The sequence below is a fragment of the Triturus cristatus genome, chromosome 2_1 (genome assembly GCF_964204655.1).
Source record: "Triturus cristatus chromosome 2_1, aTriCri1.1, whole genome shotgun sequence".
NCBI classification, from domain to species: domain Eukaryota; kingdom Metazoa; phylum Chordata; class Amphibia; order Caudata; family Salamandridae; genus Triturus; species Triturus cristatus.
Genome location: NC_140581.1, coordinates 962,931,823 through 962,953,583, shown reverse-complemented (window position 1 = coordinate 962,953,583; position 21,761 = coordinate 962,931,823). Strand labels below are relative to the sequence as shown.

Sequence of the window (21,761 nt, the reverse complement as noted above, 5' to 3'; positions counted from 1 at the left end):
CACTGATTGACACTGATTGACACTGACTGACTGACACTGACAATGACTGACTGACACTGACTGACACTGACTGACAATGACTGACAATGACTGACTGACACTGACTGACTGACTGACACTGACTGACTGACTGACACTGACTGACTGACACTGACTGACTGACACTGACTGTCTGACACTGACTGATACTGACTGACTGACACTGACTGACTGACAATGACTGACTGACAGGTTATGGTCAGTCAAGAGGTTATGGTTTTTATCTCACCAGTGCTCCTCATTACATTTGTTGGGCGTTTAACAGATATATCTAGTGCTAAAATGCTATGGGGATACAATGCTTTCAGAAAGAACTGTAAATCCTTGTTCTGAACAATATATCTAACCATAAAGTCTTCACATTTAGAATTCCCTCAGGTGCAAGACTGCATCGAAAGCATTTTCCAACAACCTCACCCTGCCTCCTGAAGTGATGGTGCGGAGCCATATATAGGCACCAACCCAGTGCACTAATGTCATTCCTATTTTTCTGCAACCCTTTGACGCAGAGCTGAAGCTCTGCTTTTGGCAGTGTTTTACTGACTTCCAAAACATTTTCTGTGACATTGTGCTAAGTTTGTCTGCCCTGAAGACTATAGGCTTAAAACCGTGCTGCACCTCCAGGAAGCAGGTGTCAATAACGGGCCCACATGCAGTTTGCCTTTGGGGATTGCGTTCCAAGCATGATTTGAAGTCAGACAACAATGTACCCAAAAGCCAGTGGGGAGGGGGAGTTGAAGTTACATGTCGCTGACCACAAGAAGTGGTCGTGGCCAAATCCCTGTCACAGATGAGGTCCTGGTCCTCAGGCACATCAAAGGTCAAATTTCGACACAGAGTGCAGACACAAGTCAACCCCTCCTCCATCATTCTTGCTCCATGGAGAGAGCACACTACAAATGCCCAACTCTATGCCAGTCTTCACCTTCCTCATTGGCTTCGGAGACCAAACCAATTTCTGCTAGGCTGGTACTGGCTCCAGTTCCAATGTTGCTGATTCCGCATCTGTCCCTGATGCTGATCTTCGATGTAGAGCTGAGCTCTGACCTAGACCAGAGTCATGTTATGAAATCACTAAGGCACAGCCGGTGTTGTTTGAGGACTTTCCAGCAGTGCTTCCATATCAATTCCAATATATTTGATGACCTGAGGCCTTATTTTGCTCATATCCTGTACAATACTTTCAGAAGAAATGATGAGGAGGAGGAGGAGGATTTGGATGTGCATAATTTGATCACCCCTCATTACACTGATGACGGATTCAATTAAAATAAATCTTTATTCGGCTGATCCTGGGCATAAAAGAAACAGACCAATACAATAGAGTGATGATGGATTATATTTAGACCTTCAACAAGGCAAAAGTGGAACTGTATTCTCTCTTTTGCCCCCCCCCCCCCCACTGTGGAAAGCAACCTTTTTTTGTGTTCTAGTAGAGTTGTTGTATGTGCAGTTGCCAGCGATGAAAACTAAGGCTAATCTTCATGCTGAAATTCTGTAGCCTGCCCGTTCAAATTCAGAGACCTTGCTGCCTTTCAATTGAGCCATGATAGACAATCTGCCTATAGCTTTGTCAAAGTTTTGCACCATCGCTAAGTGCTCCAGGTCTGCTTTGGGTGACCCAACCTTCTTGACTTTGCACATAACACCAGAAAGTCTTGTAGTAGAGGTTTTAGCCTGCAAAGAGAGCCCGGATCCTGTACCTACTTCTTCTCCTAATATAGAATCAAAACCCATTGAGCTGTTTTGCAAGGGGGTTTTCTCATCTCCCACTTTTGCATTGCAATCTCTGAACATAGTTTGCTTTCTGGGCAATTATACTCACCCCCTTTGATATATGCAGTGATGAGGTATTTCTCTCTCTTCCTGGAGACTCCATCACTCAAATAGTCTTTAACTTATGGGAGGCTCAGCTTTGATATATATTTAAAAGGTGAGGAATATGTGGAGGAAAGTGCCCCTTTTTGACATGGTCATCCATATTTTTGCCTGGTACATGTGATTTTGACTGGAAGTGCACTGGGTTCCGGCAAACTAGGACCCCTGTGCCTGATCTCTTTCCCCTAAACTGTACAATTGTGTCCCCAAATGGCAATGCCTTTAGAACTCTAAGTCCCTAGTAAATAGTATCCCAGGCCTGAGGTACTAAAGAGGGTCATCAAGGGCTGCAGCACGAATTGTGCCACCCTAGGGAACCCCTCACCAAACTCGTGCAGGGCTGCCATCACAGGCTGCGTGTTTTGGTGCAGACAAAAGGGAAAAGACGACATGCACACATGCCTGTGTGCCATGTCCCCTAATATTAGTTAGTCCCTCCTACAGCAGGCCTAACAGCCCTAAGGCAGGGTTCCTTATGTTACATGTGAGGTCATATCTGCATGAGTAGATATGCTCTTGTGCTGGTAAGTTTCATTGCTGCCAGTTCAAGTGATCAGGAAAGCCATTTCAACCCATGTGCTGGGCACTGGTGAAAACAAGTTTCCCAGCTACAAGATGGCTAAGCTGAAAAAGGGATGTTTGATTTCAAACATCTCGTATTAATAAACCCGCACCAATTCCAGTGTTGGATTTATTAATACATGCACCCGGGGAACACCGAAAACCTACCAGCACCTGGTGTGTTAGCTGTCTGGTTGCAGCTATCCTGCCCCCAGAAACGTGTGTCTGACCCTCAAGGGTGAGAGTCTTTGGTCTCAGGAGGTAAGAAACAAAGCCTGCTCGGGAAAGGGTGTTTATACCCCTTCCCAGACGATGAGCTGCTGATTGGTATTCAAAGGCAGAGGAGCCTCAAAGAAGCTACCGCTTTTGAACTGCAAGTCTGGTTCCCCATACAGGAGAGAGAGCCTACCCCTTTTGTCCAGAGCCCTTTGGCACCTGGACAGGTGGGAAAATTAACTAGTCAGGTAGGCGTGCCACCCCCAAGCTAGTGCTACCCCTAAGGTGGCCTAATCTGAGGTGGACACGACTTTTCAGAAGCTACCATCCTTTGTCGTGTAGTTCCTACCAATCCATAGGACCTGCGCATTGTTTGGGCAAAATAAACTAGGGGCTTGGTGTCAAGACTGATTCCAGACTCCCCCACAGGATATGTTGGCCTATAGACCAGCTAGCTCATAGTGCAACCATAAGCCCCCCTAACCTCACCAGCGAGCAAATGGACTCTTGCAACCACAGAACATGGCAACCTTGAGCATTCTAGTATCATGGAAACAGAACAGAACCTTTTGCTCAGCCACTCCTGCTCACTTATTCTCAGAGAACTATACAAAATACACAGTGGGACGTTTTCAATATACTTATTGAACCAACGTTATTCTTGTATAAAATACATGTGTTGCAATGATTAGGAGACAGAAGCAAATAAATGAGATTATCAGCACCAAGAGAGTGAAGAGTAGATACATTTTTACCATGGTGGTGAAGCAATGAGTATATGCAGGCATACATGCATAATGGTAATCTAGGGCACTCCTACTATGCAGACCCTACTCTAAGTGTATCACCTAGAGTGTGAGTAGGTGTAGAGCCAAGAATTCCGCCCAAGGGATGGTCCAACCCCATTACCTTATGGGAGAGAGTGAAGGATCCCGTCTTTGTCTCGAGTTAGACACCCCTCACGGAATGTCACACCGATGCCTGGTGAATTCTCAGCATGCCCGAACCTTCGTGTCAGCAGAAGTGCTTCCTCTACCAATCTATCGGGATGCCTATTATTTATTAAAAAAGGCAGCCTTGCTATGTGCACGTTAGATTAGTGATGTTATGGATATGTAGATTGAGTTGCCGCCTCGTGGATGAAGATAGGTTGACTTTTGTACCCAGTGCATAGAGAGGCCTAGTACATGATATTCAAGGCGGCGTGATAATGTTGTGCGCAAGCAGGATGTGTAATCAAAGTAGTTTCAGAAAAACGATTCCAACATCGTCGTGCATGCAAATGTGTTAAAAAGTTCACAGCTGAAATTTTATTTTCTAGGGCAATGTAAGATATAAGCTGCTTCGCTAAATAGCCCCTAATTCGAGAATATAACAGTTTGTGATGGCAATCTTAAGAATTCTGGGCCTGGGATATGCCCATCTATCACAGGAAGTGGTCATATATGTGGCTTAGTGACCCCAAGGATAAGTAGCCCATTGGCTCCTACCCTATTCTCCCCTAATGCCCCATAATTTAATATTTAGGGGAGCCCACGGCACCAGAGAATCAGATCCTGCTGACCTGAAAGAAGAAGACGGACTTAAAGAGTTGCAACTGCAAGAACAGAATACCCAGCACCTGACTTGGTGCTAAACCTGCCTGCTGACTTTGACAGTTGCACCAAAAGATGACCAGTCCTTCAGCTGCCAAGTCCCCAAATTCCGGGAGACCGACCATCACTTTACCCAGGAACCAAGACCTCCCAAGAAGTAATGGACCTGCTTCCCTGCATCCTGTCAGAAACCAAAGAGAGGACTTTGTGACCACAAAAACCCAATGCCTGAAGACACCACTGCGCCTGTCGCTCCAAGCCCGAGTTGAAGTGGGCGAACGGTGTCATCGTGGTCCCCCAGCCCTCCAGAGACCGAGTGCACAGTAGTTTTCCCCCCAGTGAACTCACCAACATCACCTGCAGCCTCTGCACGCAGGCTCTCTCTATCACGACCGCTCCCCGTAAGGAAGACCCAACACTTGAAGACACCACTGCACCTGCCACCCTTGGGCCGTGGAGAAGAGGACCAAAGGAGTCCCGACGTCCCATGTCATTATGACGCCTGAGTGTCTTTTTTGGTTTAGCCTGACTGGTCTCCCAAACCGATCCTGCAGCCTCTTTACCCAAAGACCAATCCCCATAGAGTAACATTGGGCAGTGTTGGGAAGTGGATTATTAATAGTGGCAGATATGCATTTACCACTGGCAATGATACCACTGACACGCTATAGGGCTCAGAATTCGTCTTAGAAAATTATTCCCATGCTCAACCCTTAGTAGCTTGGCTACACTCAAAAGTCAGGTATGTAAAGCATTTAAAAACACCAATTCAGTAAATAATTAAGGCACAACACACAATAAAAATCCAACACCAATTTATAAAAATAGGAAGTATTTTTATCTTTTAAATAACACCAAAACGAAAAAGATCCACTGTAGGGAACCAGAGATATTATTTTTAAAGATTAGTCCTTAGAAACCAACAGTGCCACTTTTGGTCATTTCGTTGCCTCTGACAGGGACACATTCACATTTGGCAATTGTTCAGGAGGATCTCTCACCAGACTTGTGCAGCCCCCCTCCAGCATGCTTGATCCTGTTAGAACTCTTTCCTGAAGTTCTTCTTGTGGGTCTAAAGTGTCCCACACACAATCCAAGGGTCTGGAATCTCCAAGAGGGTCCTTGAAAGTGTGAGAATTCAATTCCCACAATCCACTTGGACAAAACCCATACAAATCCACTGGTAGTACTCCAGGCTGGGGAGTCTTTGTGGTGATCGTCCAGGTGAGCTCTGTTAACCTGTAACTTGCAGGGAGTCCACTCTTTAGTCCTTTTGAAGCAGGTTTGATCCACAGGGCTGTAGTTTCAGATGGTGCAAAAGGCGCAATCTTCAGAGTGCAGGCCTGGTGAATGCACATCAGACTCTTCAGCTTGGGCCCTTCTGCTTCTCTTAGGTTTCAGCAGCAGATCTGAGAGGCACTGCCCCTTTCAGATACTTATTCGGTGATCTCTGGAGTAAAGCAGGAGGGCACTCCTGTCAATGAGGTGCAGAGCAACACCCCAGAGCATGACCACTTCCTCCAAATTGTGGCAAAGTGCTAACCCAGAAACCACTATTCTTCCAAAATTCAATATGTCAGAAGTTACAGCAGAGAGAGAAGAGCTGGCTAAACACACCCCTAGGATGGCTAATCTCCATAGTCTCTCTCCCTTGCATTTTCTCATTTCTTTCGTAATCCTAGCATCTGCCTTGGGTCAAAGAGAGTTGTAAATGAAACTGATGTCTTTAGCTTTTCTCCCCCTTCCCTTAAAGAGCATTATTTACTGCCCCTTCCCGTGGCTCTAGCATTCCTATGCCCAGCAACCTCTCCTCCCTGAGAGGCTTCCTAACTCCAGGGGTCATTTATCACCCCTTCAAAGCAGCCTGGCTCACAGGGTTGAATTTTGGCTTACAGACAAAAAAGTCTTATAACTTATTGTCTGTACATTTTTGAAGAAATTCAACAATATCATAGTGTTGGATTTATCATTACCTTTCTTCTGAGTCCTTTGATTCTAGTCTTAGCGCTTTTCTTTCTCCAGTTATTAACTAATAACCTCTTCCAATTTAAACTACGGGATGGGGATCTGCAATGGAAAAATGAACTGTGCAATTTCTCCAGTGCCAGGACTGATAAAACAGGTTTTATAAGGACCCTGCTTATACCTTCATATGAATATATCAAAATATTGCAGATCCTCATTTCACAGTGCTCCTAGCACAAAAGTCGATTTTGGGAAGCACTGTACAACAATGTGGGGAGTAAAATGTGCAATTTCACTAACCCCAAGGCATATAAAAACCTTTTTAAAAGGATTCTCCATGTAAGTACTTGACCCCCCACCCCTTGAACACCTAGGTGAGACCCTGGGGTACCTACTATGGCTCCAGCAGTGCATACATGCAAGTGCAGAAAAGACTGCTGGCCTCTAAACTGCCATGCCCTATTCTATACTAGGGACTGAATGGTAGTATCAATCCTCCTGCCCTATATGTACTAGGCCTTATAGGGGAGGTCATGCCAATCACAGGGGTACCCTAACCCATAGTGTACCTGAGTGTATGTAGGTGTTTTCACTGTATTCTACGTTTGCCTTCAGCATAGCACTGGCCCTGGGCCTGGTAAGGCAGAGCCCAGGGTCAGTCAGAGTCAGTTACCACCAGTATAAGTCAGCAAAAGGTTAGGGGTGCCCAGGGCACAGGATGACTTTGCAACAGGCACCCAACACTGTTTTGCACCCCTGCACCCGGCTGCCCTAGTGCTGCTGGTGGTGTTCTGCTGGTGCTGCCTCGGACCTTGCCCACCACTCACTTTAACTCCTGGAGATTGGTCCTGTAGGTGGCTGTACTGTACCTGACTGCAGCGTTTGCTTTTCCTCCCATGGGATAACAATGCAGCTTCTGAAAATTGCCTGTTATTTTTATAAATTGGTGTGGATCTACTTATTGAGTTGTTTTGTATTTACTTATTGACTATTGCATGTATTTGCTGATGCCTTGCACTCCTCTATGATAAGCCTAAGGCCGCGCGAAAACACTACCCCCTAGAAAAGCACCTTTTAATTGCTAGAGCAAGCTCCTGTCCACTTAAATGGGAACCCCATGACTCTTGACACAATATATCTAATTTTGATATATTATATTAAGATCCAGCTTCCTACAATATGACTTTAGAAGTATCTGTCTCCTGGGGAAAATCAAAAGGTGAGGAGGCTGTGCTTTGATAGAGTATCCAAAGTAAAGAGTGTTATCTAAAAAATGAAATAAAAAAAACGTAAATTAGTACATAGGAGAACTGCATAATACAATATGCCTAATGCCTGATGTAGTGCATTACTTTATTATTGTTTCATTATTCAATTTATTCACCATATAACTAGCATGATCTAGGAGCTACCAAATCTCCAGTTTTTCTGATGCTACACCCTCAGACTACACAGAGTTCCCTCTGCTGCTTTCGCCCTCCATCAGTAGTTACTTTACCAGTGGAAGGAGGCATTGGAAATGGTATCAATCTCTTGGTCACTGGGATGTCAGATTTTTTGCCACTCCTCAGATCTGATTGCTCTCTTAAATTTAAATCTAGGGTTCTTCCCATTCACATTTCCGCATTACTTCTGAATTTCAAAGCTGCACTAATGAGCCTGCTTGGAATGGGAGCATCCTATCTCTCTGTGTTCAACCTCTTATCCCTGGAATATCTATTGGTTGATCCATTGTGGAGGCGCTGGTCCTTAGTTAGCAGAGACAGGATTTATTGTATAGTCAAGTTGCTCCTGGAAGTAGCTCCTGGGTGTCATCTTCCTATTTACCTTTTTTAGTCTCAGTTATAAACAAAACTGCTTAACCTCTTCAGTGCCCATGACGAGATAGTCTTGTCATGGAGCACGGTTGCGCTGTGCCCATGACGAGACTATCTCGTCATGAACCCCGCCCGCTAATGCAACACCCGGCACAGGGCGGGGAAAGGGCGGGGCACTGAAGGGGTTAATTGCAGTGCCAAACAGTTTTGGTAATTCTTAGATCCATAGCTCTCATTAAAGTTTATTCCTTTTTTTAGACCACTCACCTTGCACTATACATAGGTCCTGAAGAAAGCCATACCATTAAAGGGAGCATGGCTGAAACATGTTGACCGACTAGGATATTGGAGTTACCTTACACTTCCCATAATATCCGCCTCCCGCTTCTACTCACTGCCAAGGGCCTGTACATTAAAATAGTCACTTTGACCTTGTGGGACCCTTAGGTCAGTCTTTTTAACATTCACTCACTCATTTTCATCCAGGCGTTGTAGCACACCCAAGGTGCACTCGACGCCTGGGTGGGGCCCAAGGATGAATCATGTCACCAACTAGGTTGGTGAGTGAGGGCTTTTCTAAAAACATAATGTGTTTTCCTCTCAACACAAACATACGCTAGGAGCACCTACTCCAGAGCTTGTTCCTTTTGATCCAAACATTCCTATTTCCCGCCATATTTTCTGAAATAGCTGTGTTTAAAAAGCTGTGTGCAGTGTTCTCATGCTATTCTTTGTAAATTCATGACCATAAAGGTGTATGCCTTCTTTCCCCGGTCTCGCCCACATTTAGATTCAACTAACAAAATACACAGAGCCGTGTATGTTTTCAGAGTTTGAGAAATGTAAACCAGTTACTCTTTTAAATAAATGAATTAATAATCAAACCATTGTCATTTTAAATTATTAAGTGTTGTTAAAAAAGCATTGACATCAGTTTCATTCAGTAATTAATAGATGGTATCTTTCCTGGAGAGATTAATTGAGGAAATGTGTAGTGTAAGCCTGAGATATGAGGCCCTTGAATTGCTTGCTTGCTGAGTGTGTTCAAAAAGTATTAAAAAAATATTTTTCTTGAAGACTGGGTTGTTCGATCAATACCAGCAGTGAGTACTTCACGTAGTCTGAGTCACTGAACTGTGGAAGAGTTTCAAGCCTTTTAGCCACCGTGTGTACTGTAGGCCTAGAACAGATTTCGGGTGGTAGTGAGCATCTATAGCTATGTCTTATTTTATTTCTCTGTAATTGGAGGGTTTTCTGTGGTGGCTTTGAGTCTTAAAGATGGCTGAAGGGTTCAATAAAAGTCAATGATTAGTGCACAATGAGCAATCAATCAGTTCCACATTGTTGCCTGGCTGCAACCAGTTTACCTAAAAACTACTGAATGACACAGACAATGAAGCTTTAGAAAATTGACAGATGAGTGTAACAGGAGTTTGTGTAATCCAGTTGACAGTCTGTGATGGCTACGGCCTCTGCCATTATATTGTTTGTGGATTTCTTCACATTTCTGGTAGAACTGGGTAGGAAAGTGAGTTTCTGTTGCAGTAACTTCCCACACACACACGTTTTGCTAGATTTCTGATGCACTTTGACTAAGTGTGCCCTGGGTTCCTGCGTATCGGGTTCCCAGGGCCTGTGTTCTTTCCTAAATCTGCACCTTTATTTTTACAATTGGCACACCTCTGGCCCACATCTAAGTCCCGTGTAAAAGGTATCAGTGATGCCTCGGGCATTGGGATAATACAGAGGGTCCCTTAGGGCTGCAGCATGTATTGTGCCACCCTAAAGGACCCCACACCAAACACATACATACTACCCTTGCAGGCTATATGTTTTGGGATAACTAAACAAAAAGTGTCGATATGGCACGGATTCCTGGGTGCCATGCCTACACACCACTACCTGTGGCATAGGTAAGTCACTCCTCTGGCTGGTGTTACAGCCCTAGGGCAGGGGGTACTGTTCCACAGGTGAGCGCAAAACTGCATGAGCAGTATGCCCCACAGTGTCGGAGTCCATTCTTCGACACTGTATGTGCAGTGAACCTAGTCTGAGTACATGGGCTGGGAGTTAGCCAACATGAGCTCCACAGCTCCATGATGGCTTTACTGAAGACTGAAAAGTTTGGTATCAAACCTCTCAGCCTAATAATCCCACACTGATGCCAGTGATGGATGTATTATAAAATGCACTCACAGGGCATCGTAGAGATGCCCCCTGAAAAGCGTCCAGCTTTCATTGTATTGGCTGACTGGTAGGTGCCAGCCAACCAGCCAGCACCAGACAGGTTTATGACCTCATGGGGTGAGAGCCTTTGTGCTCTCGGAGGTCAGAAACAAAGCCTGCTCTGGGTGGAGGTGCTTCACACCTCCCCCTTGCAGGAACAGCAACACCTTGTTTTATGCTGATTTGGGCAGCTTCCACTAGTGGAGATGCCCACCCCCTGTCTCAGCCCCACTTTTTGGTGGCAGGACAGGTGGGAAAATTAGTTAGCAGAGTAGGAGTGCCCACTTTGGTTTGGCATACACCTATGGTGGCCAGGGGCTGAGATGAACCCCTCTCTTCAGAATTCTCCATCTTGATTTGGAGAATTAGGCCCAATAGGAATAGGGATGTGCCCCTCTCCCCAAAGAGAGATGGCACCCACAGGGTATAGTCACCCTAGGGGACAGTAGCCATTGGCTACTGCCCACTGACATCAGCAACGACCTACGAAGAAGTACTAAAGAGTCGTGCAGCAGTGAAGAAGACAACTGACTTGGCCCCAGCCCCACCGGCCTGTCTCCTACTCCAGCGATCCTGCTCTAAGAAACCGGCATGGTCCACAGCCAGCAACCTCCAAGAACCCTGGGGACTTGTGCTGTCTTCAACAAAGACTCTTTTGTCCCGTGGACACTGGATTTGTCCAGCAAGAAACTAACCCAAGGACTCCGAATCCAGGCGGATTTACAACACTTGCACCATTTTGCACCCGACACCAACAGCTTGAGTTCAGGTGGCCCACCGACCCAGTGAAATCTCCCCAGCAATCCTGACCTGGGATCCAGCTTTAGACACCTCTCCTGACCTCCCTATCGATCCCTGCAGCCTCATCCTGATCTGGTGAGAGAAACCCAACGCTTAAAGACACCCCTGCACCCGCACCCCCCAGGCCTAGGAGTGCCAAACCAACGGTGTCCCAGCATACCCCACGATCTCTCCAGTCATGGGATTCCTTCAACCGACCTTCTGAACCGATCCTGCAGTCAATTTCCCCAACCGAGGATCTCCATTGGTTTCTACAGGGCACCCGACACCTCCTTTGCATTCTGCACCTGCCTGCCCCTGTGCGTTGGGTGGTGCAGTGTCAGTGCTATTTCGTGGCCCCTCCGGTGCTGACCTGAACTTGTAGGGCCTGTGTCCCTGAAAGCAAGTACTTACCTGCAATCTGTGCCTTTTCGAGGTGCCCCCTGCCTCCATAGGATAACATTGGGCCCAGTGACCTCTGCACTCGACCGCCCCAGTTCAACTGGTGGTGCAGTACCTACCTTGGTCCAACCTTTCCCAGGGTTGACCAAAACCCCCGTAGACTGGATTTGAAAACTGTTTATTTACCTGTAAGTTACTCACCTGTTCTTCCTCCCATAGGATTGCATTGGTCTCTCACTGTATTGTACTAGGTGCTGATCCTAAATACAAAGTATCTCTTTCTACATTGAAAAGCATTTCATGCACCTGTAAAGTATTGTTTTTTTTTTTTTTTGGTTTTTTTTTGGTCCTCATTAGCCTGCCCCACAATCTCCATGAGAAACGCCACTCTCCTTAGATGTCGTCTGGAACTAGATACCATTCCATCCCAAACCAAACCCTGACATCACACAAGTATAGACCGGCGAGAGACGTTCTCGACGATGATGTTGTAGGAGGAAAGGGAGAAATATGTGAGGGCTCACAACCCCTTAGAACTCCATCTTAAGCTCGAAAGGCCTTCCGAAGAGACAACCATGGCACCTGGAGTATGATGGCATAATCATCGGACCCGGGGAAAAAAAAAAAAAAAAAAACCCCGGGCCTCAACGGAGCCACTTATTTCCACTGGACCAACAAATTCCAAAAGGAGAGATTGCGTTGTTGACATGATCTGGCCATATCCATTTTTGATGTGTCATATAGAGACTCTAGCCAACCTGCGTGAGATGGTGCCTTCTGGTCTACCCAGAATTTACAGATCTGCTGTCTAGCCAGCAGAATTGCGTAAAACAGAAAGCACTTTGCCTGGCCTGTGGTATTATCGTCCACCCCAAATATAATTAGCGGCAGAGTAATAGGGGTGTTCTTCTTGAGGATAGAGTCCAACGTGATCTTGACTTCCTCCCAAAAGGTACTGATATATGGACAATCCATAAACATGTGTACATCAGAGGCAGCAGGAAGATTACACTTGTTACATGATTTCCCGGGCTGGTATTTAGAAAGCCTTTGCGGGGATAGGTAAGCTCTATGGAGGGTAAATAGGTGATTCCGCCTCAGCCAGGCCGGCTTAACCAGTTTATACAGGAGAGTGAAAGATCTTATCCAAATATCCTCACACTGCATCCCCGTGGGCCCTCCCCACTGTACATCGGGTAAAGTGAAATCCCTGTCCACCTCCTCCAAAATGGCCCAATACCAAAAGGCTACTTCTTTCCCCCCCACTTGCCTCTCTATCAACTGTTCTTCCAGGTGGCAGCTCTTCCCCAAGTGTGTCTTTTTCCTGATCAATTCCCGGGACCAACTGGCTAACTGGATATATTTAAATCTGGAAAGTGTTGGGCCAACCTTCTTATATAGCTCCTCCCAACCCACCAGTCCCCCCTCCACCAACAGCTGGCCCCACCTTTCAATCCCTGCCTCTCTAATAGGTGTTGCAAGACTGTCCCTCAGACACAGAGGAAGCCCCGGCGAGTCCCAGATTGGAGCGAACCGAGAATAATATGGCAACCCCGGCCTTTCTCTGATCGCTTTCCACACCTTGGCCAAGGATAGTAAGATCTTTAATCTCACCTTCTTGAAGAATTTCCGGTCTCCAAATTTAAAAAGAAAACCGTCAGGTGGCAGATCAGCCCCATTCAGCATGGCCTTAAAAATTTTACCAATTGATGCAGTTGATGGAGCCTTCAGCAGCATTCTAGAGTACGATAATTGAAATGCCCAGGCATAGTATTGTAGATCTGGGAGTGTGAGCCCCCCCTTCTCCCTCCTCCTCCTCAGTTTTTTCCAGGCTAGTCTGGTGGCTTTATAGTTCCAAATGAAGGAGTTTATGTCTTGTTGACATTTATAAATTTGTTTCTGGTCAAAAGCAAGAGGGATGGTATTAAAGATAAAGGTGTACTTGGGAAGGATGGACATTTTTACTAGACTGATTCTCCCCAAAATTGTCAATGGAAGACAGACCCAAGCTTTTAGTAATGCACGACATTCTCTTGAAACCCGTTCCAAATTGGTGTAAGCAATTTTACCTAATTCCTGGGTGATCCTAATTCCCAGGTAGCGCATAGATGGAGTAACTGCCAGGTCTGAATTTTGGGTGTTCCAGGTCATTACCTCAGTCTTTGCTTCGTTGATTTCGTATCCCGAAAACTGCCCGAATTCCTTAGCTCTCTTGATAATAGCAGGGAGAGCCTTCACAGGATCCGATGTATAGATTATTATGTCATCCGCATAGAGTCCAATCCGCTTAACCCAACCTCCAAACTCAAAAGAGGGAATGTTGTTATCCTCTCTCAATATTTGAGCTAAGGGTTCTATATACATATTAAATAGGAGGGGGGAAAGCGGACAACCCTGTCTGGTACCCCTCGAAATTTTAAATTGTTCAGTAAGAACTCCGTTAACCAGAAGTCTAGCCCTTGGGTCGTTGTAAAGAAGCGAGATGGCACGACGAAAATTGTCGCCTAAATTAAATCTTTTCAGCACCGCGGCCAGGTAGGGCCAGTTGACCCTATCGAAAGCTTTGGTGGCGTCCAGGGTGAAGGTGGCCAATGGAAGACCGAATGAGGTTGCAATATCTATTGTTCCGACCAGGTCATGGGTAAGATCCGCTAACTGTCGCCCTCTTATAAATCCCTTCTGGTCCTGATGGATTACTGAACCAATCTCACTCCCCAACCTTCCAGCAAGAATGGCCGCAAAGATCTTATAATCGTTGTTTAGGAGTGAGATTGGTCTGTATGACCCGCAGTCGGCCGGGTCCTTGCCAGGTTTAGGGATCAACACAATAGTGGCCTCATTCCAAGATTCTGGCGGGATCATGCCGTCTAAAAATATAACCTGTAAAGTATTGTTTGATTCTATATAAACATCTTATCAATAGTAACTTAGAAGTATTGCAATTGGAAGATCTACTTATCTGTAACTGAGTTCAACTTGGTTCCTAATATAAAAGTAACTAATATTTTTACAAACTATTGGCCTGGAGTTAGTCATTGAGTGTGTGTTCCTGCCTTGAACGAGTAGGTACACCAAATGCATTCACACTACCCTCTGATAAGCCTAACTGCTCAGCCCAGCTACCACTAAATTTAGGGTAAGGTATTATTTACTTTATCCTCTGCTATACCTTTGAGGGACTCACTGGACTATGTGCACACTATACCTCTTTTTGGCATAGTATATACAGAGCTAGCTTCCTACAAATTCATTCTCAGTAAATTTTTTGCATAATCACTTTTAGGTGGTATCAGTAATGTGGTACGAGAAAAATAGTTGTAGCTGCAACAAATTGATGTCTGCAATTTGTTCAGCAAATTCTGCTTTTTAAAATTGTTCAAAATTACAATTCAGCACTAAACTGTACATTTGGCGAAGTCAGATGATCTGTATTGTCCTACCTGTGGACCCATTGGGCAATATACTTATCGCCATTTGTGTACAAAAATGTTCTAAACATTTTGAAGCTAAACCTACTAATATGCAATTGAACATTTGTGGTAGTGTGATCTTTAGGTGTATCTCATGCGGAAGGCTAGGGGGGTGGTAAGACTTTCAGCCGGATAAAGCTGAGGTGTAAAAAGAGGTAAAGAGACAATTTATTTTAAATACCATTTTCTCATTTAGTCTCTCATAGATTTTGGACGCTACATTGGATCTTCTGAAACAGATGAGGCTGTTATTTTACCTGAAGATCTTGGTCAAACTGTTGAAGAGGTGCAAGTGTCTCCATTGGCTATGTGGGGGACAGATATCCAAGACATTGAGCTAGAAAAAGGGACTATCGGACTTGGCTTCAGCATTCTGGATTATCAGGTAACATATGCCATTGAATCGACTCAGTTTACCATAATCCGTTCATTTTTTTCCCTTGATTGCAGACTGATGACTAAAATGCCTTCAGAATCACTTCAATTCGTTTTTATTTAATATGTTGTCTTTGTATTGTGGTTCAACTTCTAAATGTGATTAGATGACACAATTTTGTAAACAAAAATGTTTCTTTGTAAATTTAATTCCATTTGAAATGGCACTTGATCTGGTATTTATGCTATCCCTGTTTCTAAATAAAAGCACCGTATACTCTTTCCCCTCGATGTTATACTGCTTTCCTAAAAATAGAGCGAGTATCTGAATGAATTCCGTAAATCCTAATCCAGGGAATGCACCTAAAACAATCAATTTACACTACGTAGTAAGACATTAGCCTGCTAGACTGGGTATAGTATGCTATCAAACCAAGAAAATGTGTTTAATTCAATGACACGAAACATTGAGTAAATGTTAAACAAAATGCCGTTGAATCTGTTTACAGCTTTAACTATGTGGTCTTTACTGGGAGATAGTCATTTTGACATTTTCTGTCTTTCATTGCTCCATTATTTTCAGTCATTCTGCCTTTTCACAGCTGTCTAGTGCATTTACACATCCAGCAAATTTCTTTGAATGCCCACCATACCTCACTAGGTTTTTTTTTTGTCAAACTATGTGTGGGAGCATTAAATGTCAGCTGCCAAATTTTTACTGCCTCATAGCATACTTTTACATTTTTTATGTGAAATGTGGACTACTTCACTGACACACGCTTCCTCAGAAAAAGCATACCTCACTCTTGGAGGGCTTCCATGACTGGATCTATATCTATATCAGACTATGGTAGAACTTTCTCTCTGTCCTTGTCAGAAACCTTTACTGTAGATGTCAGCAGGCAGTGCCTTCAAATCCTAAATTTTAGTGTAAGTACACTGGAAACGAAAACAGCGGAACCGGGGAAGATGCCCCGGGTCCATTATTTCAACAACGTGTACCTCTGTGCAGGTGTAATTATTAAATATTTTGTGTTGTTTCTAGGAAGTGCCATAGTTATTGAAGTTGGTAATGTGCAGCTGACCGGGCTTGCAATAATGTTTTTCCTAACAACCTAAATGGGTGCCTCTAATTTTGTCTTATTTCTATCAGGCAAGCTGGCAGTAAGCCTCTCCTACTCCTCCAAGAAAAAGTCTATGCTTGTTAGCCTCTCCTACTCTTCCAAGAAAAAGTCTATGCTTGGGACTCCATGCACCAATAGCTTTTGTTAGATACACCAACCAAACCTATTGAGGAAACAGTCCTTAACTCTATCTTTCAACTGTGCAGACTGGCTGAAGGAAAAGGGTACCCGGGTGTTGGACACGTAAAAATGAATCACACTCAGCGGTGTTGGACAATGAAATACTTCTCTTCAGAAGGTTACAGAAAAAGCACCAGTCAAGCCAATCTCTTGTCTGGGAAAGTAGGCCAAAGGCCAGTCACAGGGTGGCATGAATTCACTTCTTTCTGATAGAGATTTTAAACTCAAATTAGAATTTTTCCCAGGCCTCAGACTGGATCTGGAAAATCTTGAGCAGTGCCTGTGCGCACCAGTTAAGTGGCGTCGATGGGCTCTGTGGCAACATCATCAGCCTATAATGATTTCTGATTCCGAGGCAGGGCGGCCCTAATGTAGACTCTGGCACCGCCCAGGCCGTATCAACCTCCCTGAAGCGAGGCCGGAGGGGGTGAAGAAGAGTATGGACTCTTTGAAGAGGACCCCGACCAGGAAGAAAACTGGTTTGAGAAGTAGGGTGACGCCAGTGGCCTGGATACCTTCCCAGACTCTGGCATGACTTCCGCTCCGGGCCCCATTTCAAAGGAAGGTGCTTTTTTGTGACCAGGGTGCGTAGAGCAGCAGATGTTCTTGACCTACAACTGCCAGTCATCGAGGCCAAGACCATCTTCTTGATGATGCTGCTTCTTTTGGGAGCGAGCTCTGCCGAGCCATTGCTCTCATTTGATGAGGCTTTTACAGAGGTTCTTCTGGGGGCCTGGGAAATAGTCACAAAAGAAACATTAGGGCACCATAGTGCTGCCTATATGGGGACCATGACATCACTTCCAGGGCGGATGATGTTGATACAGAGCCAATTGACAACACCTACTGGCACTCGGAAGTACTGCTTAAGATTTTCCAGATCCAGTCTGACACCGGGGAAATATTCTAAGGTGATAAATCTGTGGTTAGATAGAGACTTTACCAGAAAAAAGTATTTCTGAAAGTAAATCTTTCTTCATGCGTACAACGCTAGGACAGGGTCAATGTTTTTAATGAGCGCAGTGAGTTTTCTCTGACTGGGCATCTTATAAAAAAGTTAAAATGTTTAGAAGCAGAAACCCAATTTCATTAAAAAGAAGGCTAACAAGATTATTGTAAAATATAAAGGGTTCACTCCGGACAGAACGCTGCCTTTTGACAATTTGTTCACGCTAGTTTCTGAGGCTGTTCTCTCTCCCCTAAGAAACCAACAACTGAAATTTCAGAAACGATGTATTTATAGCTTGCCTAAAATATACTTTCTCATTCCAACTCTATTACATTACTCACGTTGAAAGTCTGCCCAAACATTCTGTGACCTCTTTGAGATGATGAGGGGAGCCCAAGACAGACAGAATTTACAGGCATGTTTTCTGACATTCAGCTGACACACACCTGACCACAAAATAAAACGCATAAACACAATAATTGGACAGACACCTGTTAAACCATCCATACATAAAGTAACGTCTTCTAGTTTTAATTAGCCATATCCTTCATTAGCTACAGGTGCTTCATGACAGTGCCATGAAGTTTATGCTAAATCACATATGAAGAGACGTTTATATGCCAATGTCTGTACAGGGGAAGTTGTTACAACTTCATCAGATTAAAATTACTGAAGCGCTTTCATAGCACGTTTTAATTTAAACCTGCTGCATGTATTTTCAGTACCTTTAAACTTTTTCGTAAAAGCACCACATGGACAATGGCTGAATTTACGCTTCCCCCGAATTGCGAGAAAACAACTTGTAATTCTGGTCTCTACCACTGAATGAAAGGAATATTTAGAGCATGCCAATCTAATTATGTACAAACTGCAAAGCTACTGTTACAGGTATGCTGTTTTTTCTTTTTATGCCATGTTATGTCGAAGATGTGTTCTCAGCTCACTTACACTGCTTATAGGTGATAGATACTTAAATGAAAGAGCATGCTTTTGCAAGCATTTTAGCCAGTGATCTCCTGGACATTATGGTTTGTAATATGCAGGGATCAGTTTTAAAAGGACTACAATTTATAGGTCTGTTTATTTTTTTAGGACCCTGTTGACCCAGCGAGCACAGTAATAGTAATTCGTTCATTAGTTCCTGGTGGCATAGCAGAGCAAGATGGGAGACTTCTCCCTGGGGATCGGCTTATGTTTGTGAATGAGATCAATTTGGAGAATGCCAGCCTTGATGAAGCAGTCCAGGCGTTAAAAGGCGCGCCTGCTGGAAAAGTGAGAATTGGTGTTACCAAGCCATTACCGGTAAGCACTTGACTTTTGTTTAGCCTTTTGTATGCGGTCACATTAATGCTGTAGTACACAATTTAGGACATCAATTACTGGTATATTTGCGGCAATCATTTAATTATTTCACTCTATTTAACTGGTATTTTCTGTTCTTTTAATGTGTAGGAATAAATGGTTTTATTGCCTATGAATAAGACAATTGAAAGCACACCCTGAGAATTGAGCTGATTGAAAAAGCAGCCACAAAACCATAATCTCAGACCTATACAGCTCATTTCTAACAGTTCAAGAAGTAGCAGGCACATTGAGTAACACAATTGAAGACCAAATAAAACACAATCTATTATGTTTATTGAGACGGTTGATCAAAATCACATTTGTCTGAAGATTTGTCTTGCAGTCCGAGATAATCCATCTTCAAGTTTTTGATTTCATTAAAAGTAATTTAAATTCCTTCCGAAATGTGATTAGTTGCAGTTGGAGCAGAAAACATGTTGTTTCTCTGGAGAAATTTGACTTTTACAGGGAAATCAAGGTTGCTTTACAGACTCTTGAGAATGATGCAACTCCTCTAGTGGTCTGAGTCAAACATGTAATTGTTGTGATGTATTCTCCATTCTGTGTGTCTCTTTCACTTGAATGCTGGCACCTCACAACATGTCATAATCAACCATGCTTGCATCATCTTTTTGACTTTACTGCTTGAATATATTTACAGCACTTCTTTCATACCAGGAAGATATCCATTCCACTGATTTACTTATTCTTTCTGCAATTCTCTATGAAATGATTATTGCTTGCTGTTTCTTAAGGGGTGCATAGGCTGCAGCTGTCCCAGCCCATTCAGCCTTTAAATGTCACATTCAGCCTTTAAAGGTCACATGCAGCCGCTCAAACTTTGGCATAGTCCCTTTCACATGTTCTACATTCCATTATACTTTTTGTCTCTTAGGAGTGAATGCAAAAAAGTTCGTGTTTTTTAAAGTTATTTTAATTGACTTTTCTCATTGTTAAACATTTAAAAAAAAGAAAAAACACAAAACTGTTCCCATGAGGCACAGGGTCAAGACTGATTTGCATATGGCCATGTCTGAACTGGGGTGGCGTAGTGGACAAAAGAACGATGGATTCAACCCAGATCTCTTGACTGGGGGAGAATGTCTGCATTGTCAGCATTCCGTCCATCATTTGTTTGTTGTAACGCTTTTCGCCCTAAGTGGGATGGGTATGCCCAGACGTGGGTCCCATGCTCACTACGCCACTGGAGTCAAGCGATCCTGGCTGATGACGGCAGATAGCCAGAAACCGGTCCTAGGATGCTTGATTCCGGTCCAGGGAAGACATGGCTTGGCAGTTCGGGCTGGACTGTTCCCATGAGGCACAGGGTCAAGACTGATTTGCATATGGCCATGTCTGAACTGGGGTGGCGTAGTGGACAAAAGAACGATGGATTTAACCCAGATCTCTTGACTGGGGGAGAATGTCTGCATTGTCAGCATTCCGTCCATCATTTGTTTGTTGTAACGCCCTCCCGCCTTAAGCGATGATTTCCAGATTTGCAGGGCCTGTCGAGTTAATTGGGGATGGAAGGGGTGAGGGGTAGCCTGTGGTGGTGGTCTGCTTCCATAGAGGTAATGAAAAAAGGATTGTTTAAATGGGGCGTATCTTGGTAAATGAAGGCACAATTATATGAGAAAATGTGTTAAAATCTATAAACGAGATGGTGGGACCAAATGTATCCCAATATAAATCTGATACTAAGAAACGGATCGCTAATTATTTCATATGAGTGGCTCAACACATAGAAAATTAGTTTTCTCCATTGTCTTAAATTAAGTTTCATAAATTTGTTCCAGTGTTATTGTCTTTCTGAACTACCATTTCCTTCGCTTTCCTGAACATTTCATTTCTGTGTATGCTTTTGTGTATCATCTGTCTTCTGATGCAACTGAGAGCTTCCTTCTCTCTGCAGCTTTCTCCAGAAGAGGGTTATGTTTCTGCTAAGGAGGACTCCTTTTTCTACACCGCCCAATTTGAGGAGGAAGGGCATGCTGAGAGAGCGCTTTTTCATGCTGAGCGTGCTTTGGTTAGTCACTCTACCCTACCTCTGCCCAACATGCATTCCATTACTTTTGTTTTGCATTCTAACATAATTACCATGAAGACGTTAAACATTTATTATTTTAAAGCTATTTTTTGCATTGACATTGAATAAGTGTTGTTGGAGACTAGTTTGTATACAATTGTTTTTGTAAGAAATTCATATTTCATTCATTAGCTGATATGCTTGATTTCCTTCCATGCGATCTGCATCTTATCCTTATGCTTTGAGTATCTCTACACGGGCAAGGATTCCAGAGCACATTTGAGGTTTTTAAAGACTCACAGAGCATAGTATAATCTACTCAGGACAAAAAAATGCCTCCTTTTATTTGATTAACTTTTTAAAGATATACTTAAGGAAAATCATCCTATCGATGGTTGGTTAATGAACCCTCTTTAAAATCCTTCTCCACTCTCTAACAAGCATTTGCAATGCAATAGGTCTCGCATTAGGAAAGTTTGAGCTTTTTGTATTGTAAATTGACTAATTTTGTATTTATGTGTTGGTATCGAAATTATTGAAATTACTAGCTTTCTCATGTACAATGTCAATAGTTTTAACTGTTGCATATGTGACACCTATAGCATTTGTAATGCAATATGTGTTGTATTTACGTGACTTAGATGTATTGATATTACAAATAACAATGGCTTTTAATATTTGCAAATAATTAATACTTAAATAAAAGTTAATGTAAATTATAATGGCAATCGTTAAAACTTTTGTTAATAACTCTTGTAAAGATTATGTTTAGTGTATTTAACCCCTTGTGTGCCACGCCCTTTCCCCGCCC

The 21,761-nt window shown here is 43.6% G+C and overlaps 1 protein-coding gene across 1 annotated transcript in view; it reads left to right on the top strand.

Annotated features, from left to right (window-relative positions):
- Positions 1-21,761, top strand: part of MPDZ (multiple PDZ domain crumbs cell polarity complex component) — a 798,673-nt gene that overhangs the window by 193,549 nt on the left and 583,363 nt on the right. The window contains exons 16-18 of the mRNA XM_085633687.1: positions 15,146-15,334; positions 18,670-18,879; positions 20,837-20,950. Coding sequence (XP_085489813.1) covers positions 15,146-15,334; positions 18,670-18,879; positions 20,837-20,950 — 513 coding nt within the window. The remainder of the gene's footprint in view (positions 1-15,145; positions 15,335-18,669; positions 18,880-20,836; positions 20,951-21,761) is intronic.